Source organism: Leucoraja erinacea, chromosome 13, assembly GCF_028641065.1.
Source record: "Leucoraja erinacea ecotype New England chromosome 13, Leri_hhj_1, whole genome shotgun sequence".
NCBI classification, from domain to species: domain Eukaryota; kingdom Metazoa; phylum Chordata; class Chondrichthyes; order Rajiformes; family Rajidae; genus Leucoraja; species Leucoraja erinaceus.
Genome location: NC_073389.1, coordinates 10,204,571 through 10,229,635, shown reverse-complemented (window position 1 = coordinate 10,229,635; position 25,065 = coordinate 10,204,571). Strand labels below are relative to the sequence as shown.

Below are 25,065 nucleotides of genomic sequence, written 5' to 3'. Positions count from 1 at the left end.
TCAGATTATTCAATTTCTTGAGTAAGGGATTATAATTGGCTTTAAACATATCCTGGTAATTTCTAGTAATTTCAATTCCCAAATATTTGAATTTTTCTGTAGCTATTTTAAAGGGAAATTTCCGAAGATGTGTTGAGTTTTTTGGTTTTATCGACATAATTTCACTTTTGTTCCAATTTATTCTATATCCCGAAAAGGATCCAAAGTCCTCAATTAAATTTAATATGTTTGGTATACTAATTTGTGGTTTTGTGATGTACAGTAGTACATCATCGGCATATAGGGATATTTTATTCTTTGAGTATTTTGTATTATAACCATAAATATCCGGATGTGTTCTTATTTTTTCAGCAAGGGGTTCAATTACCAAAGCAAATAACAGCGGTGATAATGAGCATCCTTGTCTATTGCCCCTTGATAGTTCAAATTTCGAGGATAAAATATTATTAGTTAATATTCTAGCCGTAGGTTTGTTATATAATAGTTTTATCCATGCGATAAAGTTTTCTCCCAATTGGAATTTTTGCAATACTTTAATCATATAATCCCATTCTACTTGATCAAACGCTTTTTCTGCGTCCAGTGAGATAATAGATAACTCTTGGTCGTGAGATTTATGTGAGTGCATTATGTTAAGCAAACGTCTCAAATTATTGAATGAGTGTCTCTTAGGTATAAATCCTGTTTGATCTCCATTTATTAATCTACTAACGTACCTGCTTAGTCTACTGGCTAGTGTTTTCGCTATTATTTTTTGATCCGTATTTAACAAAGCAATAGCTCTATATGAGCCTGGTTCTTCTATGTTTTTATCTTTTTTAAGTATTAATGTGATCGTTGATTCTGCTAATGTTTCGGGTAAGCTTTGCTCTTTAAAAGCGTATGTATACATTTTCTGTAATCGTGGGGTAACTATATCGTAAAAGGCTTTATAGAATTCACTACTGAATCCGTCTGGTCCTGGTGTTTTGCCATTCTTTAGTGTTTTTATTGTGTCTTCTATCTCCTTAGAAGTAATTGTTGCTCCCAGTTCCTCTTGTTCCCTCAATTCTAATTTTGGGAGGTTACAATTTTCCAGAAATTCTGAAACTTTATTATTATCTATTGACGTTTTAGATGTATATAGATTTTCGTAAAATTGAGCAAATCTTTTATTGATATCCTTGGGTAATGTTAATAATTCCCCACTATCTGATTTAATCTTTAGTATTGCATTCTCTGTTTCCCGTTTTTTTCAATTGGCGTGCTAAGAGTTTGTGGGGTTTGTCCCCGAATTCAAAGTGTTCTTGTTTTGTAACTTGGAATAATGTTATAACTTTCTCTGACAATAATTTATTCAGCTTGAATTTCAATAATAGGATTTTATTATGTTTATCCATAGTTGGATCTTTAGCATTATCTGTATCTAATTGTTTTATTTGTTCTTCTAAATGTCTTTGTTCTTTCTTATTCTTTTTATTTTGATAAGCTTGAAATGAAATAATGACTCCTCTAATAAATGCTTTAAAGGATTCCCATAATAGCGTGGGGGATATATCTGGTGTATCATTTATCTCAAAGAATAAGTCCATCTGTTTTTTTAGATATATACTCCCTTGTGGGTCTTTTAAAAGTTGCGAATTAAACCTCCAGAACGATTTATTCATAGACATTCCTTCTAATTTTAAAACAAAGGTTAAAGGAGAGTGATCTGAAATCGCATTAATGTGGTATTTAGGATTCATAGTGTGTGTAATTAATTTTGTATCCACAAGAAAATAGTCTATCCGTGAATATGTTTTATGCACCGTTGAATAGAACGAGTAGTCCCTTCCCGTCGGATTTGCAATCCTCCATACATCTGCTATATTTGTGTTTTCCATATATGTATGTAAGAGTTCACTGGTTTTAGATTTCATATTACCTTTTGTTTTTGCATCGATTTATCTAAATAAGGGTCTAAAACACAGTTGAAGTCTCCTCCAATTATAACATTTTGATAATTAAATTCTGCAATTATATTCAGAATTTTATTAAAAAATTGAGGGTTATCAAAGTTGGGCGCATATATATTTACCAGCGTAATTGGCGTATTATTGATCTCTCCTGCTACTATAAGATATCTCCCTTCCTTATCTGAAATAGTATTCTTTGATTTAAATGGAATTCCTTTACGGATAATAATTGCAGTACCTCTAGATTTAGAAGTGAATGAAGAGTGAAATGTTTGGCCTATCCAGTTAGCCCTCAGTCTCGTCTGATCTTGATGTTTAAGATGCGTTTCCTGTAGGAACGAAATGTCCGTGTTGTATGCTTTCAACTGAGCTAGTATCTTGCCCCTTTTAATAGGTTCATTAATACCCCTTATATTCCAACTACATAGTGTGACTCCTCCCATTTTCCTTTGATTGTCGTCATACATTTTTACCAATTTTAATGACCTTACTTATTATGGTGCATCCATACCTCAGGACTCTGGTTATTTTGGGAGCATTTATATTATAGACTTTCTTGGTAGTTCCCCTCTGCGATTGTCCTTGAAAAAAAAACACATAAATGTGACATATTGTGATAAAAAAAAAAGTATATAGAATAAATGTACGGTGTCTGGATTTCCGACACCGTAGTGAGTGGCCCACTCGTCTCGTAGACATCAATATTGCTTCCGGCGTAGCTGTTATGAGGTTAGCCCCGCTGACTTTATTACTCATAACCTAGGGGGTAGGTACCGTTTCCAAATCAGTTCTATTTCACCCCATTGCAGTCTATATATATATATATATATATATATATATATATATATATGTTTCATTCCGACTTATCAAATCTAATCAAGTATTCAGTTACATATATTCCTCTCTCTTTATCTCTTAACTATTTGTAATTGGTTTTAGTATTGTTAAAAGTGAGCTGTTCGTTGAAAGGGTTAACCAGAGTCAGGCTCCTGGAATTAAGCCAGGTGCCTGAGTCTCTTCCCCTCCCCACTCGAGCTGCGGAACCTGTGAGATTACAATGTTGTCTGCGTTATAACACATATTTATCAATATCAGTTTATGTATTAGTATTGTTAGTTATTAATTACTAATAATTCTCTATACTTTGTAAGAGTCTGTAAGAGTATGTAAGCCATGTGATGTTTTTCACTCTCTCTCAGCTTCAGCAGATCTGCATTCTTCTGTTATCAATGTTTCCTGGTTTGAGCATCGCATGTCCTTGAATTAAATTCGAGAGAAGATTATAATGTCTAGACAAGTCTCGTGGAAAATCTGTTGCGAATAGTCATTTTTAAAGCTTGGTGTTATTCACTTTTTTCACTTTTCTACTAATATTCTTGTTGGGGGAATAAGCACATTAATTAGTTCATGACGTCTGGTGATCAATCTTCTTTTGTTGCTGCCTTAGCCACGATTTCTTGAGCGTATTTAAGGGATTCTACCGGGTTAGTGAATGTTTTTGAGATTCCCTTGAAAGTGATACGCATCCTAGCCAGATAAAACACTCCACATATGACGCCCTTGACACCGTAGAGAGCTTCTCTGGTCTGTGAGAACTTTCTTCTCTTTTGCACAATCTCATAAGGGTAGTCCCGTAGAAGTTTAATAGAATCATTTCCATACATCATCTTCTCTCCGTGTTTAATTTTTTTCATCAGCGCTTCCACTGTTGGGATATCCCGAAGTTTGACTATAATCTGTCGTGGGTAGGCTTGTTCTCCTTGAAATCTTGGTTTAAATCTAGGTAGTCGATGTGCTTCTTCAATTACTGGTGCCTCAGGTAAATTGAGTACATGTTTGATTAAATTGGCAGTGAACTCACGAGCGTTTTCCCCCTCAGCTCCCTCTTTCACTCCACGTATTCGTATATTTTGACGTCTTGAGCGAGCTTCTAGTTCAACACATTTATCAGATACTTTTGTAAATTGGCTCTTGAGGCTGTCTAATTCTAACTTCATTGCCTCCATTTCTCCAGCCATCTCTTCCACAACAGCTTCCAAATCTTTCACTGCAATTGCATTTGCGGAAATAGTTTCATGCACAGCCTCAAACATCTTTGTGGACTCTTCTGCCACCTTAGTAATTTTCCCCGTTAGCTCTTCTTGCACATCATCAACTTTTTTTTGCAGAGCACCAATGCCCGCGAGTATTTTTTCATTACCAGCAATCAAGTTTAAATTTCCAGCTTTCACATCATTTTTCAAATCTCTTACCGAGTTCCTTAATTCCTCCATTTCAGTTTTCTCTTTTGTGATCAACTCAGTCTTAGATCGTGTAGCCATTCCAGAATCCACTCCAGAGGTTAGTTTTGCAGTTTCTTGATGTTCCTGAGTCTTCAGCAGTTGTTTTGTCACTTTCCTCTGTGGGCTCTGACCTGGAGATGTGTTTTTCATTTAAAATGATTTTCCCTCCGTTAAATCCACGGCGCTTACTGATGACGTCATCAGCACCGCGACATGAAACTCCGGTAAGTCTTTAAAATCGGTCCCGACCTCCAGACCCGATTTTAACGCGAAAAATCGCGATTTTTTCAGCGGAGCTAGAAGATTTGCGACTGCTAGCAAAAATGAGTTATAATACAGCAACGACCAGCTGTCGTATCGGCTCTGTACTTTGTTTTTAGGCCTGCTGACCCCTGTCTGTTCCGTTTGACACTATGATAAATGTGACAGGTTTAATTCCCTGATGAAATCATCATGTTGTCCAACCTTAGTTTCTGTAGTGACTGAACTCTTTGTGCCGTGACCAAGGCCATCAGCATGACTGTTTACATAGTCAGTTTCTGTAATGATAGAGCTGTAGCTGGAGACCAGTTTCTTAACTTGGTCAGTACAAAACTGACATCCCATATATGAATGTACCTAGTTCTTTGGGATTAATTTTAACATGCCCCTAATGAGTTTTGTTATCAGTGTGTGTGTCCCCACAGAATGCCGCTCTGTACCTTCAACAGGTATGTAGACAGAGCACTCCTGGCGCAATTGTGGTACTGTGACTAAGCCTCTCATCGTAATGGAGGCTTGCCAGGAATTTCAGAACAGATGGCTGTTCATATATCTGTGGGTGATGATAATAGTTATGAACGTACTTCCTATTTCTATAGGATACCAAGTACTGTTGAATGAGTGGACTGTCTGTGACCCGCTGAAAAAATTCGCCCTATGATCCGTCAGTCCTAGGTGTAGAAGAGGTGCTTTCAATTCTACAATGAATAGGTTAATATAGATAGTAACATGGGTAACTCTCCATGTTGCTAGAAAGAACCAGTAAGTTTGAATGACGCATGACTGCGTTCAGTAATTGGATAATGTCTGATATTATATGGCTGGCACACAGTCCCTATGCCAATCTACTAGCAGTCTGATGGATAGTTTGTTCCCTGCCAGTTTCCATTAAGGCTGTACCATATTTACCAGCAAAGTCAGTGCCATGTGAACTGTGTTAGCAGTGAACTGCAGATGACCTGTAGTTAACACATATGTGGGTACATCTAATTGGTAATCTAGCCAGCCATCTTGGTACGATGCTCGCCAGATAGTACCCTAGGATCAATACAGAAGCTGACACGAAGTTCCCATCTGAAAGAATATAAGTACGAAGTATTCCATTAACCCAAGATGAAGTGGCCACCACGTCTGATTATGATAAGGATATTTAGTACACGAGTTTCTGTGATTCTTATTGGATGTCTCCATAACATCTATAATGTGTGTACGTAGTTTAATAATGCTTCAATTTGTTGCTTCCTTGTCTGAATGACGTTCAGTTCAGTACATGCTGAACTAAGGAGCAAGTAATGAATACCTCCACATTCTATATCAGTGGTTTGGGAGGTTCCAGGTTTGCATACAAGGCCAGTGCATCCTGGTGAACTAGTGTCATGTCTATTTCTAATAGTGCGGCCGATAATATCCCGCTGATAGGACTTTAGAACTTTCTTTCGGTTCAATACCTTGTCCTGTTATGTTCCCGGAGGTAAATGTCTTGCCAACACCTCAGCAAAGGTATTGGCTTGCAGGTGATGTGTAGACATGTACTTAATGCTGGCAGCCATCCTGGCCTCTAGATCTTTGCCAGTCTGTTTTTGCTGAAAGTATTGCCCCACCATATCCAGCAACTTGGTTTCCTCGTCCTCCATATGGGAATGTGGCTCCATCTCTGGTTCAGAATCTAACACAGGCAGCCCTTCAATAACCTCTTCCGAGGAGGATGAAATGTCAAGCAGCCCTTTATGGTAATCTGCTGAGGGACTTACACCTCTGCCACTGTGGCTATCGTCCATATCCTGGCGCCTGCCACTCTGGAGAAGTTCCTCCAACAACTGCTCCTGCCGACCTACGTGCTCTCGGGCACTAGTCGCACGCGGTTTTTCCCCGCAGCCGGTCCCCATGCCTATGGGCACTGATCGCTCCCTGCCGCCCCATATAATTGTGCCGTTCCCCGCAGTCCTGGTTCACCTGTCGCTGACGGCCGAACATGCTGCAGCCTCTTGTACCGGTTTCCCAGCTCCGCGAAAGTGGCCGCTGCTGGCTGCGCTATATCCTGCAGCTGCTCATCCTTACTCCGGTATCAGTAAGTATTATCCGGAGGCTGTTTCTCCACATCATTTTCGCAGTGATGTACTTTGCGTTTTGCCTTTTGTCGGTAGGCGGCGCGACTCTGGTCAGCAGCGGCCTCTGCAGCCTGTCCGCGTTTTTATTATTTTTTGTCTATGTTTATATGTAGTTTTTGTTATTTTATGTTGGGGGTGTGTGTGGGGGGGGGTGGGGGTGGGGTGGGAGGGAGGGGGAAACTTTTAAATCTCTCCCTGCACTGGAGACCCGACCTTTTCTCGTCGGGTCTCAGTTGTCGTTGGGGCTGCAACGAGGAGCGGCCTCCAACAGAAGAAGCCGGGGACTCTGGTGCCGACTCACCTCACCGTCGCGGAGCTGGCCGAGACCGGAGCGGGTGGAGCGGTGGAGGAGCGCTGCCGCTGCCGCTGCCGCTGCTGCTGCTGCTGCCGCTGCTGCTGCTGATGCGGCTGCTGCTGATGCGGAGGCTGCTACTGCGGGTCTGCGGACGGCGGCACCGGGAGCCCGCGGATCCCTGGAGGGAGACCGCTTTTCAGGGCTCCTGCAACGGCGACTTCTCCCGCCCGAGTTGTGGGGTCGAAGAGCTCCTGGAGCGGGGCCTACATCACTGCCCCGCGCGGCTTGGAATGGCCGCGGGACTCTGCGAGCGCACGCCGGGGTCTCTAACACCAAGACCCGGTGTGCGACCTCGCACCACCCGGCGTGGCTTTAATGGCCGCGGGACAATCGCCATCGCCAGCCGGGGGCTTTGACTTTGACTCTGACATCGGGGGGGGGGGGGGGAGTGCAGTGGAGAGATAAGTTTTTTTGGCCTTCCATCACAGCTATGTGATGGATGTTTATGTAAAATGTAAATTATGTTGTGTCTGGGGTCTATTTGTGTGTAATGTATGGCTGCAGAAACGGCATTTCATTTGGACCTCCAGGGGTCCAAATGACAATTAAATAGACTATTGACTATTGCCTTCCCGCCCGGTCTAGGGTTTGATTTTCCCGGCGCGTGGTTTAAATCTGGCACAGCTGATGTCTCCCCTCTTCACAACTGCCTCCCGTAGACATGGGCACTGGTTTGCAGGTTTTCCTCGCCCCGCCGCTGACCGCACCGGTCCTGTATGTAGGTCCACCGCTCCACACGGTCCCGGTACTCACAGGCACCTGTGCTGGCTGCTGATCATGCTGCAGCCACTCGTACCAGCTTCCTCCAGCGTGGGCTAGCGGGTCCAACGCGTACTCAGTGCTCTTCGGCACTGACAGCTCGTCGCTATTTTTAGGACATTGCGGAAGTGCCGTTGATGCGCCCTCTCCGCACTTCCAGCGCCTCGGACCCATCTAATACTTTAACCAAAGGATTAACAAACAGATTCTATGAAAACCCCCCATTTTAGGTCTACACCATTTTCCCACATACCTATAGTAAGGGTCATAGCAACATAGAAACATAGAAACTAGGTGCAGGAGCAGGCCATTCGGCCCCTCGAGCCCGCACCGCCATTCAATTCAATGGGTCCGTGGGGTTGTACCCGAGTCGACGGGATTTTTGCTGTGTAGCCGGTCAAACCGGCTCCAACGCTCTCAGTACTGGCCGCTCCTGGCTGCTCGTTTATCTCAGACCGCTGGGACCGACCCCGGTACTCACGGTACTGGTCCCTCGCGGTCGTTTGCAGCCGGTCAACCCCGCTCCAATGCCCTCAGTTCTGGGCGCTCCCGCTGTTCGTCAGGTTCGAACCGCTCGGACCGACCCCGGTGTTCACGGCACTGGTCCCTCGCGGTAGTTCCGCAGTCGGTCAAACCGGCTGTTAATCTTAAACTTAAACCGCTGGGACCGACCCCGGTCCTCACGTCACTGGTCCCTCTGCGGTCATTTTGCAGCCGGTCAGACCGGCTCAAATGCCCTCAGCACTGGCCGCTCCCGGCTGCTCGTAGGGCCCCCTCGGACCAACCCCGGTACTTACAGTCTGAAGAAGGGTTTCGGCCCGAAACGTCGCCCACTTCCTTCGCTCCATAGATGCTGCTGCACCCGCTGAGCTTCTCCAGCCCTCCTGTGTACCCCCGGTACTTACAGCACTGGTCCCTCGTGGTTGCTCTCTGTCCTCCAGCCTCGGCACTGGCCGCTAGCGACTGCTCCAAGCCAGACTCGCTTGAGACTGGCATACGGGATGTCTTTGCTTCGCTTCCCGCCCGGCCGAGAAGTGAATTTTGCCGGTGCGGAAGCGAAGTCGGGCACAGGTGTTTCCTCTCCGGAAGATTGGCGTGCCGTTGCTGCTGCTGCCGGCTGCCCGCACTCCGCGGTTCTCCCCCGCCAGCTTTCCGCAGCCTTCATGGATCCGGTCCATGTCTCCACCTAAAAGGTAAGTGGAAGGAACGCAGAGTCTCTTACCTGCTGTTCCCGACTTTCAAATTCTCCCGCTGGGGAACGTCGTTCCCCTGTGTGACTCGTTGCAATGCGTGTAGCGATATGACACGCATGCGTCGTAAGCGGGGTTCTTCACGTAGTCACTCACGTGACTCCGAAGTAAAATCAAGGATTATGGGTCAAAACAGAAAAGTGAAATTGAGGCCATGAACAGATGCTTGTACTGAATGGCACAGCATTCTCAACAGATTGTATAATCTAATTCTGTTTCTATTTAACATCTCCTTTTGCCTGCCTCTCATTGGCCAGCTCCATGTTCTCTCCACTGTTCCCCGCCAGGGCTCACAATTATTTATCCTCTTCCGCTCCCTTTCCTGCTACATTCATTCCACTGGATTCATAATTCACAACTCTTCAATCCTTTTGTTTGACACATTCTGTCTTTTCATCTGTGTCTATGAATAAAAACCCTCTCAACTGTATCAACCTGGCAAGTTTTGTCCTGACCCTCCTTTCTTTCCTCCCCCCCACAACCAGTCTGAAGAAGGTCCCCAAGCTCAAACGTCACCTGTCCATGTTCTGCAGAGATGCTGCCCGACCTGCTGAGTTACTCCAGTACTTTGTGTTCTTTTTTTCCCGTAGCTCTATTCATACCCCGGTGATAAAATCACGTCTCGGGTAAAGGACTCTCTTCCCTCCAATGAAATAGCACTGAGAATCATGCTCTATGCTACTTCTCTGCCATTTGCGAAATTGTTATGCGGTCACATGTATATTGATGAAGAACAGATCTTGTTTACATTGCATTCACAACCCCTTCACCACCTCCCTGCACATGGCATTCCCACATTGGCACGATTCCTGCATGACACCTGTTCTTACAGCATGTACAATTATCTTAAGGCTCAAGAAATCAGAATGAACACATTCAGTTCCTCTCCATTAAATTCCAATTCTCTTCTTTATTACTTGCGACAGTTTAGCAGACCATGAGCATAATTTAACACACAAAGTGCTGGAGCAACTCAGCGGATCAGGCAACATTTGGGGTGTGAAAGTATAAGCAATGTTTCAGGATGGGACTATAATTTGGACCAAAATGTTACCTGTCCATTTCCTCCACAGATGCTGCATGACCTGTTGAGTGTGTTTTGCTCAAGGTTGCAGCATCTACAGCCTCGTGTATTTTATAATACATGCAAAATCAGATCTACAATATTGCTAAACTCTGGATCACCTCATCTTTTTATGAATTACTCCAATATTTTCCTCCCAGTTCTCCTTTCATTTAGTCTAATTTATTCAAAATCTCTCTCTTTACATCCCCTTTGCATAACATTTTGATCACATTTGTCAAAATGGACATGGCTCTCAGTTCCCATCTATCCCAATAATAATCATTGACCTCTTCAAATACTCCACAGCCCCAGTCATACAGCAGGGAAACAGGCCCTTCAGCCCAACCTGTCGTTGTCAACCAAGATGCCCCATCGAAGCTAGTCCCATTTGCTACATTTGGCCCGTATCCCTCTAAACCGTTTCCATCCATGTATCTGTCCAAATGTCTTTTAAAGTTCATATGGACATCATCTATGGCTTTGCCCTCATCAACCTTCTTGGTTACTTCTACAAAAAAATCTAAAAAAAAATTCGTGAGACACAATCTCCCACGTACAAAACCATATTAACTATCCCTAATCAGCCTCTGTCTATCCAAATGCATATATATCTTATCCCTCAGAATCCTCACCAGTAACCTTGCTAACACAGATGTTAGACTCACCGGCCTATCGTTCACAGGCTTTTCCTTGCAGCCCTTCTTAAATAGAGGCACAACATTAGCCCTCCTCCAGTCATCTGGCATCTCACCTGTGTCTCCCAATGATTCATATATCTCAGCCAGGATGCCTGTAATTTCTTCTCTACTTTTCCACAGTTTCCTCAGTAATATCTTATCAGGACTGGGACCTTTATATGCCTTAAGATGTCCAGCATCACCTCGATCATAATATGGATGGTTCTCAATACATTTCCATATTCTGTCCCAAGTTCCCTTATCTTTATGTCTTCCTCCATGGTAAAAACAGATGAGAAACACTAATTGAAACCCTGGCTCTTCTCCTGTATCTCCTCGCATTAATGACTGCTTTGGTTTCTGAGAGGCCCTATTCTCTCTCTAGTTAACCTCATTGCCATAATATAGATAGAACATATCTTTGGATTCAACCTTGCTTCTTCCTCACACAGCAGACAATGTCACTCTTACATTGTCTACAAAATCTTTCAATCCTTTAACTTTTTCCAATTATTATTATCAGATCTTTCAGTCTTTGAAACTCCGTTTCTAAACCACTCACCACGTTCCGCCCTCTGAAAAATCTGCCTCAAAGCACTTATTTTAATCTAGCTAAATCCCCATCTTTAAACCCCTCTGCCTTGTAGTCTTTTTCCTCATGTTAGTTTCCTACAAAAATATTAAATGTCTTGTGAATTATAAGGGCTCTCAAAATGCAAATTGTTGATATTTTTCATACATAACTCAACCAAATATCAATGGACTCACCACATGAAGAATCTTGTTTTCAGTTTCATAGACTGTGCAGTCCTGCCAAGAAAATAAAAAGCATATATGTTGTTATGAGATATTGATGACTGACTGGTTATATCCTAGACACAAAAACACTTATGATCAGATTTTTCTTCCATATTAGTAAAACAAATCCATATCATTGTATGAATTTATTCAACTTGATTTGCAAATGTTACTTTTAAATGTATAGATGATGAGAAATTATTTTTTATTGTTTACTTCAGTATTTCTAATTCTTGAAAACATGCAAATCAGAAATAATATTAAAGACACAACATTGCTAATGATGCGGCAACTGCATAAATCAGAAAACGTGACTTATCCAAAGGTCTAGTTTTGTCCAGAATATACAAGGGTAACATTCAATTGCAATTTCAGTTTGATTAATTCGAGAGTAATGCCATAAGCATCATTGACCTGTCGTTATTGCTGGTTAATGTTAATTAGATTGAGAATTCATGCTGGAGCATATGATTTCCACCAAGTACATCAAAAGTTGTTAAAGACTGAATAACTCGTATGTCTCACTGAAAATGATTGAGCAGTGATGGCTTAATGCAGTGACTTATTTTGTGTTATTGCACATATCATTTGCATTCTTTTTTATTCTAGACAAAGAGCAATTTTATTGAGGATGACACTTTAATATATTTCACTCTGTTTGCACCTGCTTTCAGTGGGACTTAATCACATCTAGATGTGGTTGGAAGCCATAGCTAGCAATGGCAGCACAATGCAAAAATAATAACCGAAAATATGAAACAATGTATTTTGAATAACTACCAAAATTATTCACGATTAATTTACATAAACATTACGCAATAAATGAAGTCCAAAAAAAAAACAAGAAAATATCATAATTGGCTGTCAAGATAAAGGCAAATAAAAGTGGTGGGAGAATAACATGGGCGCTGGGGGTGAGGGTGAGTGGGTGGCAGAAATGGGGGCTTCAATTCTTCACACACCACAAAGAGGCAGCATTGGTCCTCGTGGCTTGGTTGTCCTAAACCACTGGAAGCATTGGGAACACACCAAAGTGCATAATTCAGAGATTCAGATTCAGGCACAAACCTACGCCAGGGTGCAGTGAAATTCTTTGTTTGCATGAAGCTCAGAGTACACAGTATACCTGAAAATGATAGATACTATAATAAATACGATGGCAAATGCAAAACGAAAATTGGAGTGCAATCTAAAGTAGTGCAAGATACTAAAGAGCAGTATTGGAATAACTGATTCATATTGTAATAGAAGAAAGTGCTTCCCGTGGTTTATAGATCAGCAAATAAAAACAATTGCCCTTCCTGTAATCAGATTACCAGAACTGCATTTAATACTCCAAATATGGCCTTCCCAAAGTCCTAGAAACCTGCGTCATGACTTCCCAACTGTTATACTCAATGCCCGACCATCGAAGGCAAGCATACCATATGCCTTCTTTATCACTCCATCTAATTGAGTTGCCACTTTCAGGGAATTATGGACTAAGACCACAAGTTCCCTCTGTACATAATGCTGTTAAGGGTCTTGCCATTAATTGTATATTTTCCCCTTACATTCGAACTCCCAAAGTGCAATACCTCACAGTTGCCTGGAATAAACTCCATCTCCCCTGTATCCATCTATTTCTGCAGCAGATCTATATGCCACTGTATATTTTGACATCCTTTCACACAGTGCATAACCCCAACAATCTTGGTATTATTTTCAAACTTATAGCCAACCCGACTACATTTATACCCAAGTCATTTGTAAATATCACAAACCACAGTGGTCCCAGCACAGATCCCTGCAGAAGTCTACTGGTAATGGACCTTCAGCCTGAATATTGTTTTTTCCACGACAACCCTCTGTCTTCTATCGGTAAGCCAGCTCTGCCTCACTTGAAGTTTCCTCACCACGGAGATGAAATCAACAGGCCTGTGATTGCTGGGTTTGTCCTTGCATTGCACCTCCCAGAATCGTAAATGTACAGCCCAGAAACAGGCACTTTCAACTCACCTCGTCCATGCCGGCAGTGATGCCAATTTACACCAATCCTATTTCCTTCCATTAGGTTCCACCAGAAACTGCAGATGTCAATCAAGTCCAAGTCAAGTTTATTTGTCACATACACATACGAGATTGCAGTGAAATGAAAGTGGCAATGCTCGCGGACTTTTGTGCAAAAGACAGCCAAACAAATTATAAACACAATCATAACACACATATTCTTTTACATAATAAATAATGGAAGGAAAAACGTTCTGTAGAGTTAGTCCCTGGTGAGATAGGCGTTTACAGTCCGAATTGCCTCTGGGAAGAAACTCCTTCTCAACCTCTCCGTTCTCACCGCATGGCAACGGAGGCGTTTGCCTGACCGTAGCAGCTGGAACAGTCCGTTGCAGAGGTGGAAGGGGTCTCCCATGATTTTGTTTGCTCTGGAGTTGCACCTCCTGTTGTATAGTTCCTGCAGGCGGGTGAGTGAAGTTCTCATAGTGCGTTCGGCCGAACGCACTACTCTCTGCAGAGCCTTCTTGTCCTTGGCAGGGTAATTCCCAAACCAGATTGTAATGTTCCCGGACAAGATGCTTTCTACCGCCGCTGCGTAGAAGCACTGGAGGATCCTCGGAGACACTCTGAATTTCCTCAATTGCCTGAGGTGGTAAACGCGCTGCCTTGCCTTACTCACGAGTGCTGAGGCGTGTGATGTCCATGTCATATCCTCAGAGATGTGGACTCCCAGATATTTAAAACAGTTCACCCTATCCACAGGATCCCCATTTATCCTCAATGGAGTGTATGTCCTCGGATGATGTGCCCTCCTAAAGTCCATGATCAGCTCCTTCGTTTTTTTGATGTTCAAGAGGAGGCTGTTATCCTGGCACCAGAGTGCTAGATCAGCCACCTCCTCCCGGTAGGCCTTCTCATCGTTGTCTGAGATCAGGCCCACCACCACAGTGTCATCAGCAGATAGACACAGAATACTGGAGACTCTTCTTCAGACTGGGAGTTAGGGGAGAGGGAAACTAGAGATATGATGAGGTAAATGAAAGGTATGTAAAAGGGCAAATCAAAGCCAACAACAATGATCAATGAAAGGTGGAGCCCACAATGGTCCATTGTTGGTTGAGGAGAAGGTGATAACGAGTGAAACCAACGAGTGTAACAGTAAAACAAAGCAGGATGACAATGAAACTAGTACGACGACTAGGGTCTGGGAGGGACGGAGAGAGAGGGGATGCAGGGGTTACTTGAAATAAGAGAAATCAATATTCATACCATTGGGCTGTAAGCTGCCCATGCAAAATATGAGGTGCTGTCCCTCCAATTTGTGTTTGAGTTCACTCTGACAACAGAGGAGGCCCAGGACAGCAAGGTCACCATGAGAATGTGAAGTTGTGTTAAAGTGTTTGGCGAACGGCAGTTCTCAGCCAAGGCCGACTAAGCGAAAGTTCTACAAAACAATTGCCCAGTCTGTGCTTGGTCTCGCCGATATACAGGAGTGCACACCTGGAACAGTGGATGAGGTTAGAGGCGGTGCAAATGGAGCTGCCTCACCTGAAAGGACTGTCGGGGTTTTTGGACCGAGTCGAGGGAGGAGGTATAGGGACTGGTGTTTCATCTCCTGCGTTTGCAGGGGAAAGCACTTAGGGAGGGGGTGGTTTGGATGGGAAGGGATGAGTTAACCAAGGAGTTGCGGAGGGAACGGTCTCTGCGGAAAGGGGTGGAAATGGAAAGCTCCAGCTAGTGGTGGGATCCCGATAATGTCGGATGATTATGTGCTGTATGCAATGGCTGATGGGATGAAAAGTGAGGACTAGAGGGACTGTCCCTGTCAAGGCAGGGGGGAGGGGGAACAAGAGCGAAGCTGTGGGATACCAAGGTGACGTGTGTGAGGGCCTCATCTATGATAGAGGAGGGGAAATCCTATTCCCGAAAGAATGAGGACCTCTTTCGACTCCTCCCTCTTCCTCTAAATCAGAGGCATAGCTATGGGCACTCTCATGGGACAAGCTATGTCTGCCTCTTTGAAGGGTACGTGAAACAATCCCTGTTGCAGGCATACACTAACCCTAACCCCGAACTCTATCTCCATTACATTGCATCAGTGCTACCTCCTGTACCCATGCAGAACTCAATGACTTCATTAACTTCACCACCAATTTCCAACCTGCACTCAAATTCAGACCATCTCCGACATCTCCCTCCCCTTTCTTGACCTCACCGTTTCCATCACAGGAGATAGACTATCGACTGACGTCTATGACAAACCTACTGAGTCCCACAACTACCTAGACTGTACTTGTCCAAATGTTTTTTATGCGCTGTGATTGTATTTGCTCCCATAACCGCTTCGGCACTGCCCCAGAATCTACAAATGCCTGCAAGCTTTTAACTGGGACCTTTTTTTACCTCCTCCTTTACCTCTCTGAGCGAACAAGGAGGTAATCCACTAGCAGCAGGTGAATCAGAAGATTCCATCACCAGCAGAGAGTTGCTAGGTCAGGGCAACTCATTCGGAACAATCTTGAAAAGTGAGAATTGAATTTTCCATCAGTGTGAAATAAACAAATTAATAGTTAAATGTCTGTTACATGGGTTTGTGCCCACAAAACATTATTCTATGCTGGTTTCTGTATGGTGCAGGAAGCCCTAACCAGAAGATAATCTACCACATTCCAACTAAGTCCTGTCAATATTATTTATAAATCAGTACATTTTCCAATGTTTGCAGCCCAATCACAGATCCAACTATCCAAAAATATATCCAAGGTGTGAGACGAATGGAAGAGTAGATTTCATTAATGATATTTATGGATTATTGCCTTTCATTTCATCGCTCTTGCTCCCAGTGAGTCCATTGGGGAATTAATGATCATTTGATTACCATAACAAATCATAGCTGTACGCATCTTGATCAATTTTGGGGCAGCACGGTGGCGCAGTGGAAGAGTTGCTGCCTTACAGCGCTTGCAGCGACAGAGACGCGGGTTTGATCCCGACTACAGGTGCTGTCTGTACAGAGTTTGTACGTTCTCCAAGATCTCCAGTTTCCTCCAACACTCCAAAGATGTACAGGTTTGTAGGTTAATTGGCTTGAGTTTGTATACTTGCTTTGAGTAAGTTGTCCCTAGTGTGTGTACGATAGTGTCAATGTGCGGGGATCAATGGTTGGTGCAGACTCGGTGGGCTGAAGAGCCTGTTTCTGCGCTGTATCACTAAACTAAACTAAAATTGTTGTCAATATTCATGTGCTTCACCTATACCTCATGCTGTTGCACGCTTTACATCCACATGTCTAATATTGCACATTTGGCCAACTATTCTGTTGAATCACCCAAATAAGTATAGACACACAGAAGGACATCTCCTTCGTTCAATGGGAAAAGGTGATGCCAGCAGGAAGTGGGAGAGTAGGACAAAAGATCAGCCTCATGCCCTTATCTACATGAAGGAAATGGTGATGAACAACTGTTCCTGTGGTTGTGGCCAGTGGAGAGGATGAAAGAAGATGCAGAATTCAGACTTGTACAATGACACTGGTGGACACAATTTCAGTCCATTGAGTCTACATTGTCTCACATCCCATGCCTATTCTCCGCACATTTACAGAGGCAAATTACCCTACGCATCCACATGTTTTGGGTTGAAGGAACCTGGAAAACCTGGAGGAAAGGTATAGGAAGGAACTGCAGATGCTGGTTTAAACCGAAGATACAGTGCCCTCCATAGTGTTTGGGGCAAAGACCCATTATTTATTTATTTGCTTAAGAAGGAACTGCAGATGCTGAAAAATCGAAGGTACACAAAAATGCTGGAGAAACTCGGGACGTAACGTTGCCTATTTCCTTCACTCCATAGATGCTGCTGCACCCGCTGAGATTCTCCAGCATTTTTGTGTACCTACCATTTATTTATTTGCCTCTGTGCTCCACAATTTGAGATTTGTAATAGAAAAAAAAAATCACATGTGGTTAAAGTTAACATTGTCAGATTTTATTAAAGGCCATTTTTATACATTTTGGTTTCACCATGTGGAAATTGCAACTGTGTTTATACATAGTCGAGGATCAGCGCTGACAGCTGATGCTCCTCCAGGGCACGTAAGAAGGGAGATGAGCGGCAACCTCGAGATCCTGGGGAGGGAGAGTGGGGGAGGAGAGGGGATAGAGGGAGAGGAGTGAGTAGAGGATGGGGGAGTAGAGGAGGGGGGAGTAGAGGAGGGGTTGGAGGAGGTAGAGTGTGAAGAATAGAGGGAGAGGAGGACAGAGGTGAGGAGGGATAATGGGGGGGGGGGGGGTTAGGGGGAGGTGCAAGATAGAGGGATAGGAGGTAGTTAGGGAGGGGAGAGGAGTTATGGAGGGGGAGGGAGGGAGAGAGGGAGTGACTGAGGGTAGGGGAAGGAGAGGGAGAGAGAGGTGGGGGAGGGGAGGAGGAGAGGGGAAAGAAGAGGGAGGGTGAAGAGGAGGGGGAAGGAGTGCTGGGGATGAGGGGACACGAGCTGGGCCTGTACAGTTGGGGGCTATGGGTGAGTGGTGGAATATTGCGTTGGGGGACCAAGCGTCCAGTGTGACAGGGACACAATGGGTCCCATATAGTCTAGTAATAAAGAAAAATCCCCAAACACCTGTCTGACAGATCAGAAACACTCTTCAGGAGTCAGGTGTGGATTTGTCAATGACCACTGTCCACGGAAGACTTCATGAACTAAAATACAGAGGAATACAAGATGCAAACCACTGGTTAGCCGCAAAAATAGGATGGCCATGTTACACTTTACCAAGGAGTACTTAAAAGAGCAACCACAGTTCTGGAAAAAGGTCTTTTGGACAGATGAGACAAAGATGAACTTATATCAGAGTGATGGCACGAGCAAAGTATGGAGAAGAGAAGGAACTGCCCAAGACCCAAAGCATACCACCTCATCTGTGAAACACGGTGGTGGGGGTGTTATGGCTGCTGAAGGTACTGGCTATTGGAGGTAGTAACATAATGAATTCTGGAGTGTATAGGCACATCCTATCTGCTCAAGTTCAAACAAATGCCTCAAAACTCATTGGCTAGTGGTTCATTCTGCAGCAAGATAATGATCCCATATATAATGCTAAAGCAACAAAGGAGATTTTCAGAGCTAAATAATAGTAAATTCTTGAGTGGCCAAGTCATCACCCGATCTGAACCCAATTGAACATGCCTTTTATATGCTGAAGAGAAAACTGAAGGGGACTAGCCCCCAAAACAATCATAAGCTAAAGATGGCTGAAATACAGGCCTGGCAGAGCATCACCAGAGAAGACACCCAGCAACTGGTGATATCCATGAATTGCAGACTTCAAGCAGTCATTGCATGCAAAGGATATGTAACAAAATACTAAGCATGACTACTTTCATTTACATGACATTGCTGTGTCCCAAACATTACGGTGCCCTGCATTGGGCGGACTATGTATAAACCAGGCACTTGCCGTGAGTAATTACTCAGGGTAGGCAGTCAGTCGGCTGTAAAAAATAATCTCAAACCACGCATACGCAGATTGTTCTTTTCTCCGTATAAATAAAAAATAAAAAAAGTGACAATTCAATTTGCCCATGGCTTCCAAATCTCCTTAATTCTGAATTACTGAATGGGTGGGAGGTGGAGGATGAGAACAAGTGGAGAGATGGTGGGAAAAGCAGGAGCACACCGGGACAAGTTGAATCAATTGTCATCTTATTGAATGACAATACTAGTTCAAGGGACCAATTGGAGGGAGAGTTCCTTTCACAGCGTGTGGGAAGTCTGGCCAGGGGTAAAGTTGCGGGGAGGGCAGGAGAGTTGAGAAGGAGGGGGTCGGGGATCATACCAGTAACTCACTTGCCGCTGCTGTGGTGCTCCGGGCACAGAGCCATCACAATGTGGCCGGGGATGGAAGCAGCTCGGGTGGCTGCAAGCGGCCGCCAGGACCTCAGCGCTTTCTGCCGGCCCGCTTACCTCTGCCAGTGCCCTCCGTCTGATGTCAGCTCATGTCAGCTGCTTCCCACAAATCCTTACATTCCAACAGCCGAGTAACCTCAATTGGTCCCTTGATCGCGCTGTCAGAATTTAAGGATTTGCGGGAAGCGGCTGGCATGAGCGAGGCCAGCGAGCGGCAGGAGAGTGGTTTTCAGACGGAGAGCACTGCCAGAGGTGAGCGGGGGCCGGCAGAAGGGGCTGTCCGGACCTGGCAGCCGCTCGCAGCCACCCGAGCTAATTCGTTCCTCTGCCACAATGCGGTGGCTCCGTGCCTGGTGCGTCATGGTAAGTGGCTTACTGGCATGATCCCCGATCCCCTCCTTCACAACGCTCCTGCCCGCCCCGCAACTTTACCACGGGCCAGACTCCCCAAACACTGTGGAAAAGAGCTCTCCCCCCCCCCCCCCCATCCCCCCTTCACCCCGGGAAATAGGGTATTTTAAAAGATATAGCACCAATAGATTTACCTTCCACATTATTGGTACACGAACTCCATTCTTCTATCTTTGTTTCCTAAGATACACTTAAGATAATGACTATCCCTATTTGAAACACCCATCAACAAATTTGCTCTGCGCATGCGCAGTACAGCAAAGGCAGAATTTCAGCTGCCTTCAGCTCCCCTTGAAATTAACGGCTTGAAGCAGCGTCGGCGGCACGTTGGCTGCACAGACCTTCGCGTGTAGCAAGTACTGCGCATGAAAGGCACGGAGAATTATGCCTACCTGAGACATCAATCTCTTAGATAGGCATCATTCTCCCATGCCTTTACTATTTATATTTAGTAATTACCATTTTATAATTTTAGTCAGGGTAGGCAGGACTGAACCCCGATGTAAGGTAGCAGCTCTAACAATGTGCAACCACTCTTAATTCTTCTTCTCACATTTCTCTTCAGCCTCATCTCCCCTGACTTACAAAATGCAAATGGTTAATGCAGCCCTTTGCTTCAAGACAGTGGTCCTTGTCTTTTGAGAAACCTATCGACTCCCACTGCCCTGGCAGTCAAGGAACATTGAGCTCTGACACGTGATTTCACACATTCAACCACCAGTTCAAGGCACAGTTTAGAGCACAGCATTAAGATGATATTTGTTTGTGACGAGATTGAGCAGGAGAGCTCTACAGCAGGGCACTGGGAAGATTAACAGCAAAAGTGTCAGCAGGCTGACAGGAGAGGCTGCAAGCTGATTCTGTGACAGTGAGCTCAGATTAATACTTGACAAGTGTATGTTGAACCACAGAAGATTGCAGCGCACAAAGCTATTTGCTATGAACACATCATGCAAATTGCAAAGTACTGAATAATGATGTGGATCAGATGATTTGTTCTGTGGTAGAAACCATCATCTTTCAAGTGTTCCTCTTGTAGAGATGGTCAAATTAGACCATTTTCTGTTTGCCTTTTCAGTCAATTGCACTTAAGGAATGTTTTGGTTCTGTTTTGAAGTGCTCTCCATCCATTTCCTGATGAAGTGGCACTCACTGGAAATTTGGAATGGGAATTTCCTATCAAGTTTCACCCTCATGCAGGTGTTACTTTGTATGATCCTGATGTATTTTGCCACATGCTAATGTCATTTTACTTCGGAGTCACGTGAGTGATTACGTGAAGAACCCCGCCAGGACGCATGCGTGTCATATCGCTACACGCATTGCAACGAGTCACAGCAGGGGGAACAATGGTAGGCAGCGCGACTCTCGTCAGCAGCGGCCTCTGCAGCCCGTCTGCGTTTTTATTATTTTTTGTCTATGTTTTCATGTAGTTTTTGTTATTTTTTATTGGGGTATGTGTGTGGGGTGGTGGGAGGGAGGGGGTAACTTTTAAATCTCTCCCTGCACGGGAGACCCGACCTTTTCTTTGTCGGGTCTCCGTTGTCATTGGGGCTGCACCAAGGAGCGGCCTCCAACAGGAAGACCGGGGGCTCTGGTGCCGACTACTCACCTCACCGTCGCGGAGCTGGCCGAGTCCAGAGCGGGTGGAGCGGTGGTAGAGCGCTGCTGCTGCTGCGGCCCGACCTCCGGAGATTCGGAGGCTGCAACTGCGGGTCTGGCGGACTGCGGCACCGGGAGCCCGAGGGTCCCTGGAGGGAGACCGCTTTTCAGGGCTCCCGCAACGGCGACTTCTCCCGCCCGAGTTGCAGGGTTGAAGAGCTCCTGGAGCGGGGCCTTACTGCACCGCCCCGCGCGGCTTGGAATGGCCGCGGGACTCTGCGAGTGCACGCCGGGGGCTCTAACATCAAGAACCCGGTGTGCGACCTTGCATCACCCGGCGTGGCTTTAATGGCCGCGGGACAATCGCCATCGCCAGCCGGGGGGGCTTTGACTTTGACTCTGACAACGGGGGGGGGGGGGGGGGGGGGGGGGGGGGGGGGGGGGGGGGAGTGCAGTAGAGAGATAAGTAAGGAGACTCTGCATTCTTTCCACTTACTTTATCACAGGTGGAGGCGAGGACAGATCCAAGAAAAACAAGAAGGTTGCGAAAAAGCTGGAATGGGAGAACCGCGGAGTTGCGGGCAGCCAGCAGCAGCCAACGGCACACCAATCTCCCGTAATGGGAACAGCTGTGCCTGACTTCGCTCCCGCACTGGCCAAATCAACGGCCGGGCGGTAAAGCGAAGCAAAAAACTGACAGAGTCGTTGTCTCCGATGAGTACGACTTTGAACAGCCGCAAGCGGCCAGTGCCCGTCAGCATTGGGGCCGGTTGGAGCGGCTTCAGGAGCAGCCGCGAGCGGCCAGTGCCCGAGAGCATTGGAGCCGGTTGGAGTGGCTTGAGGACAGGAGCAGCCGCGAGTGGCCAGTGCCCGAGAGCATTGGAGCCAGTTGGATATGGTGTCCCAGTTCATTCAACCCGACCAAACTGGCCAAAACCTGGAACCTAAAATAGCTGCAAGTATTGACTACATGTCATTCAATCAGCTATAAGGACAGGCATTATTGGACACCACAGCAAGACACTTACCACCAGGGAACTGCAAAACACTGAATGTTCCCAGTGTCAACCAATGTATTTGGAAACATGTCAGAGCATCAGAGCCAGGGACTTGAAACTACAGAAAGTTCTGAAAGTCCTAACAGCGGGAATTACGGTTTTCGCCCGTACAATAAACGAAAAAGACATGACACAAGATCACCAGGATGCACAGGCTTTATTTTGCAACTCCCAATACGAGTTGAATAGTATTAGGAAGAGTGCCATCCAACCGGCTTTAGACCCCAAATTTGCAGGCCTGTGCAAACCTGGAACCTCCAAACCACCAATATTACTATTTGGAGGTGACTTATCCAAACAGGTAAAATAACTTAACGAAGAGGCTAAAACCCTGGGGCTCATTAAAGCAATGTCTAAAAACTACTTCGGCCAGAAACAGCACCCCTACGCACCCACCAGTCGGACAAGACAAACTGGTGAAAGCTCGAAGGCCAGGTACACTGAACATCGGTGTTTTTCAGGCCATGGCCCAGACCGGCCTTCCTGGAAAATGCGCAAACCCCCAACACCGACCCAACTACAGACCCAGACACCGGCGCCTCAACGTCCATGGAGGATACCGAAAAAGTAATAAACCTACCACTGGTAACCATGGAGGCAGGTGGGTCTGGTTCCTTACGAATTGAAGGGAGCATGGAGGTTGGTGGGAGATTACACTTCTATCTGGATGCATGGAATAAGTTAACTACCGACACTTATATTTTAAGCAGTATCCAGGGTTATACCATAGAATTTATACACAAACATAACCCTCCAGTTCAGCATGTACCGAACTGAATGTTCGTGCTTACAGGCAAATAAAAATCAAAAGCACACGCTGAACTACAGCGGCTTTATAAAAAAGGAGTAATTGAGAAAACCCAACACGAATCACAGGAATTCGTGTCCAATATCTTTATCAAAAACAAGAATGATGGTGGTTGCCGCATCATCATAGATTTGACTAATTTGAATACTTTCGGACAATATATTCATTTCAAGATGGAAACCTTTGTTACTACTAAGCAATTGATTTCCTAAGGTTACTACATGGCAAGCATCGATTTAAAAGATGCTTACTATACAGTACCCATCAGAGGTGACCACAGATGTTATTTAAAATTCAACTGGATGGGTCAGCTTTGGCAGTACAGGGCACTACCTAATGGTCTAACATCAGCCCCAGGCTGTTCACTAAAATTTTGAAACCAGCCCTAGCGTTTCTGCGGAAACAAAAACATATGGTAATGGCATATCTAGATGACATACGTATTGTGGGCAAAACTTTGGAATTGGCTAAACAAACGGTATCAGCCACAAAACAATTATTTAGGAAAAAACTGGAGTTTATCATCCATCCAGTTAAATCTAAATTAACGCCTTTAACCACAATGGATTATCTGGGGTTCACCATTAACTCAGTTCACATGTCAGTGACTTTGCCGAAAGAAAAGGTTACAGCCTTAATAGAGGCTTGCAGCAAAATCATTGACATCACTAAACCATCCATCAGACTGGTAGCAAGAATAATTGGCAAAATAGTGGCTGCGTTTCCAGCCACACAATTCGAACCTTTACATTATCGATATTTACAGAGGGCTAAAATACGAGCACTCAAAATTAATGGTGGTCATTTTGGCAGACCAATGAAGCTACCAACAGAAGCCATAATGGAACTAAAATGGTGGAAAGATAACATTAGGCATTGTTCCAAACCAATCATTATCAGCAGACCCTGGGGCAGCGGCAACAGATTCATTTTCGCTGCATTGGGGGAAATTGTTTATTTATGCAATCCCTCCTTTCTGCCTCATCAGTCGGGTATTAAGGAAAATACAGCAAGACTTTGCGTCTTGTATTTTGATAGTACCCAATTGGCCTACTCAACCATGGTTCCCGGTGATACTCGACATGGTATTAGAACCATGCATCACCATCCATCATAGACCTAATTTACTGGTTCATCCCGTAACAAGGGAAAGTCACCCATGTCATCATTATATAAACCTATTCATTTGTAGAGTTTGAAAGCACCTCTACTACACCTGGGACTGATGGACCGAACAGTGGATATTATTTCAGCAGCCCACAGACAGTCCACCAAAAAACAGTACTTGGTGTACATCAAGAAATGGGAAAAGTACTGTCACAACAATAACATCACCCACAGATCTATGAACATCCCGTCTGTTCTGGAATTCCTGGCAAGCCTCCATTACGATGAGGGGCTCAGTTATAGTGCCATCAACTGCGCCAGAAGTGCTCTATCAACATACCTGTGGCAAGGAACAGAGCGGCATTCTGTTGGGACACCCCCTGGTAACTAAACTCATGAGGGGCATTTTTAATGTTAATCCCCCAAGAACCAGGTACTCCCAAATATGGGATGTGAGCATTGTACTGACCATGTTAAGAAACTGGTCTCCAGCTACAGCGCTGTCCCTACAGAAACTGATTATGAAAACAGTCATGCTGATGGCCTTGGTCACGGCACAAAGGGTCCAGTCGCTACAGAAACTAAGGCTGGACAACATGACTACTTCATCTGGAAATTTAACTTTTCACATCAATGAATTAGTCAAACAGAACAGACAGGGGTCAGCAGGCCTAAAAATAGAATTCAGGGCCTAC

The 25,065-nt window shown here is 44.8% G+C and overlaps 1 protein-coding gene across 11 annotated transcripts in view; it reads right to left on the bottom strand.

The window, feature by feature from the left end:
- Window positions 1–25,065, bottom strand: part of cnksr2a (connector enhancer of kinase suppressor of Ras 2a) — a 496,167-nt gene that overhangs the window by 311,741 nt on the left and 159,361 nt on the right. For all 11 annotated transcript variants that reach the window (XM_055644411.1, XM_055644413.1, XM_055644414.1 and 8 more), the window contains exon 5: window positions 11,461–11,502. In XM_055644411.1, coding sequence (XP_055500386.1) covers window positions 11,461–11,502 — 42 coding nt within the window. The remainder of the gene's footprint in view (window positions 1–11,460; window positions 11,503–25,065) is intronic.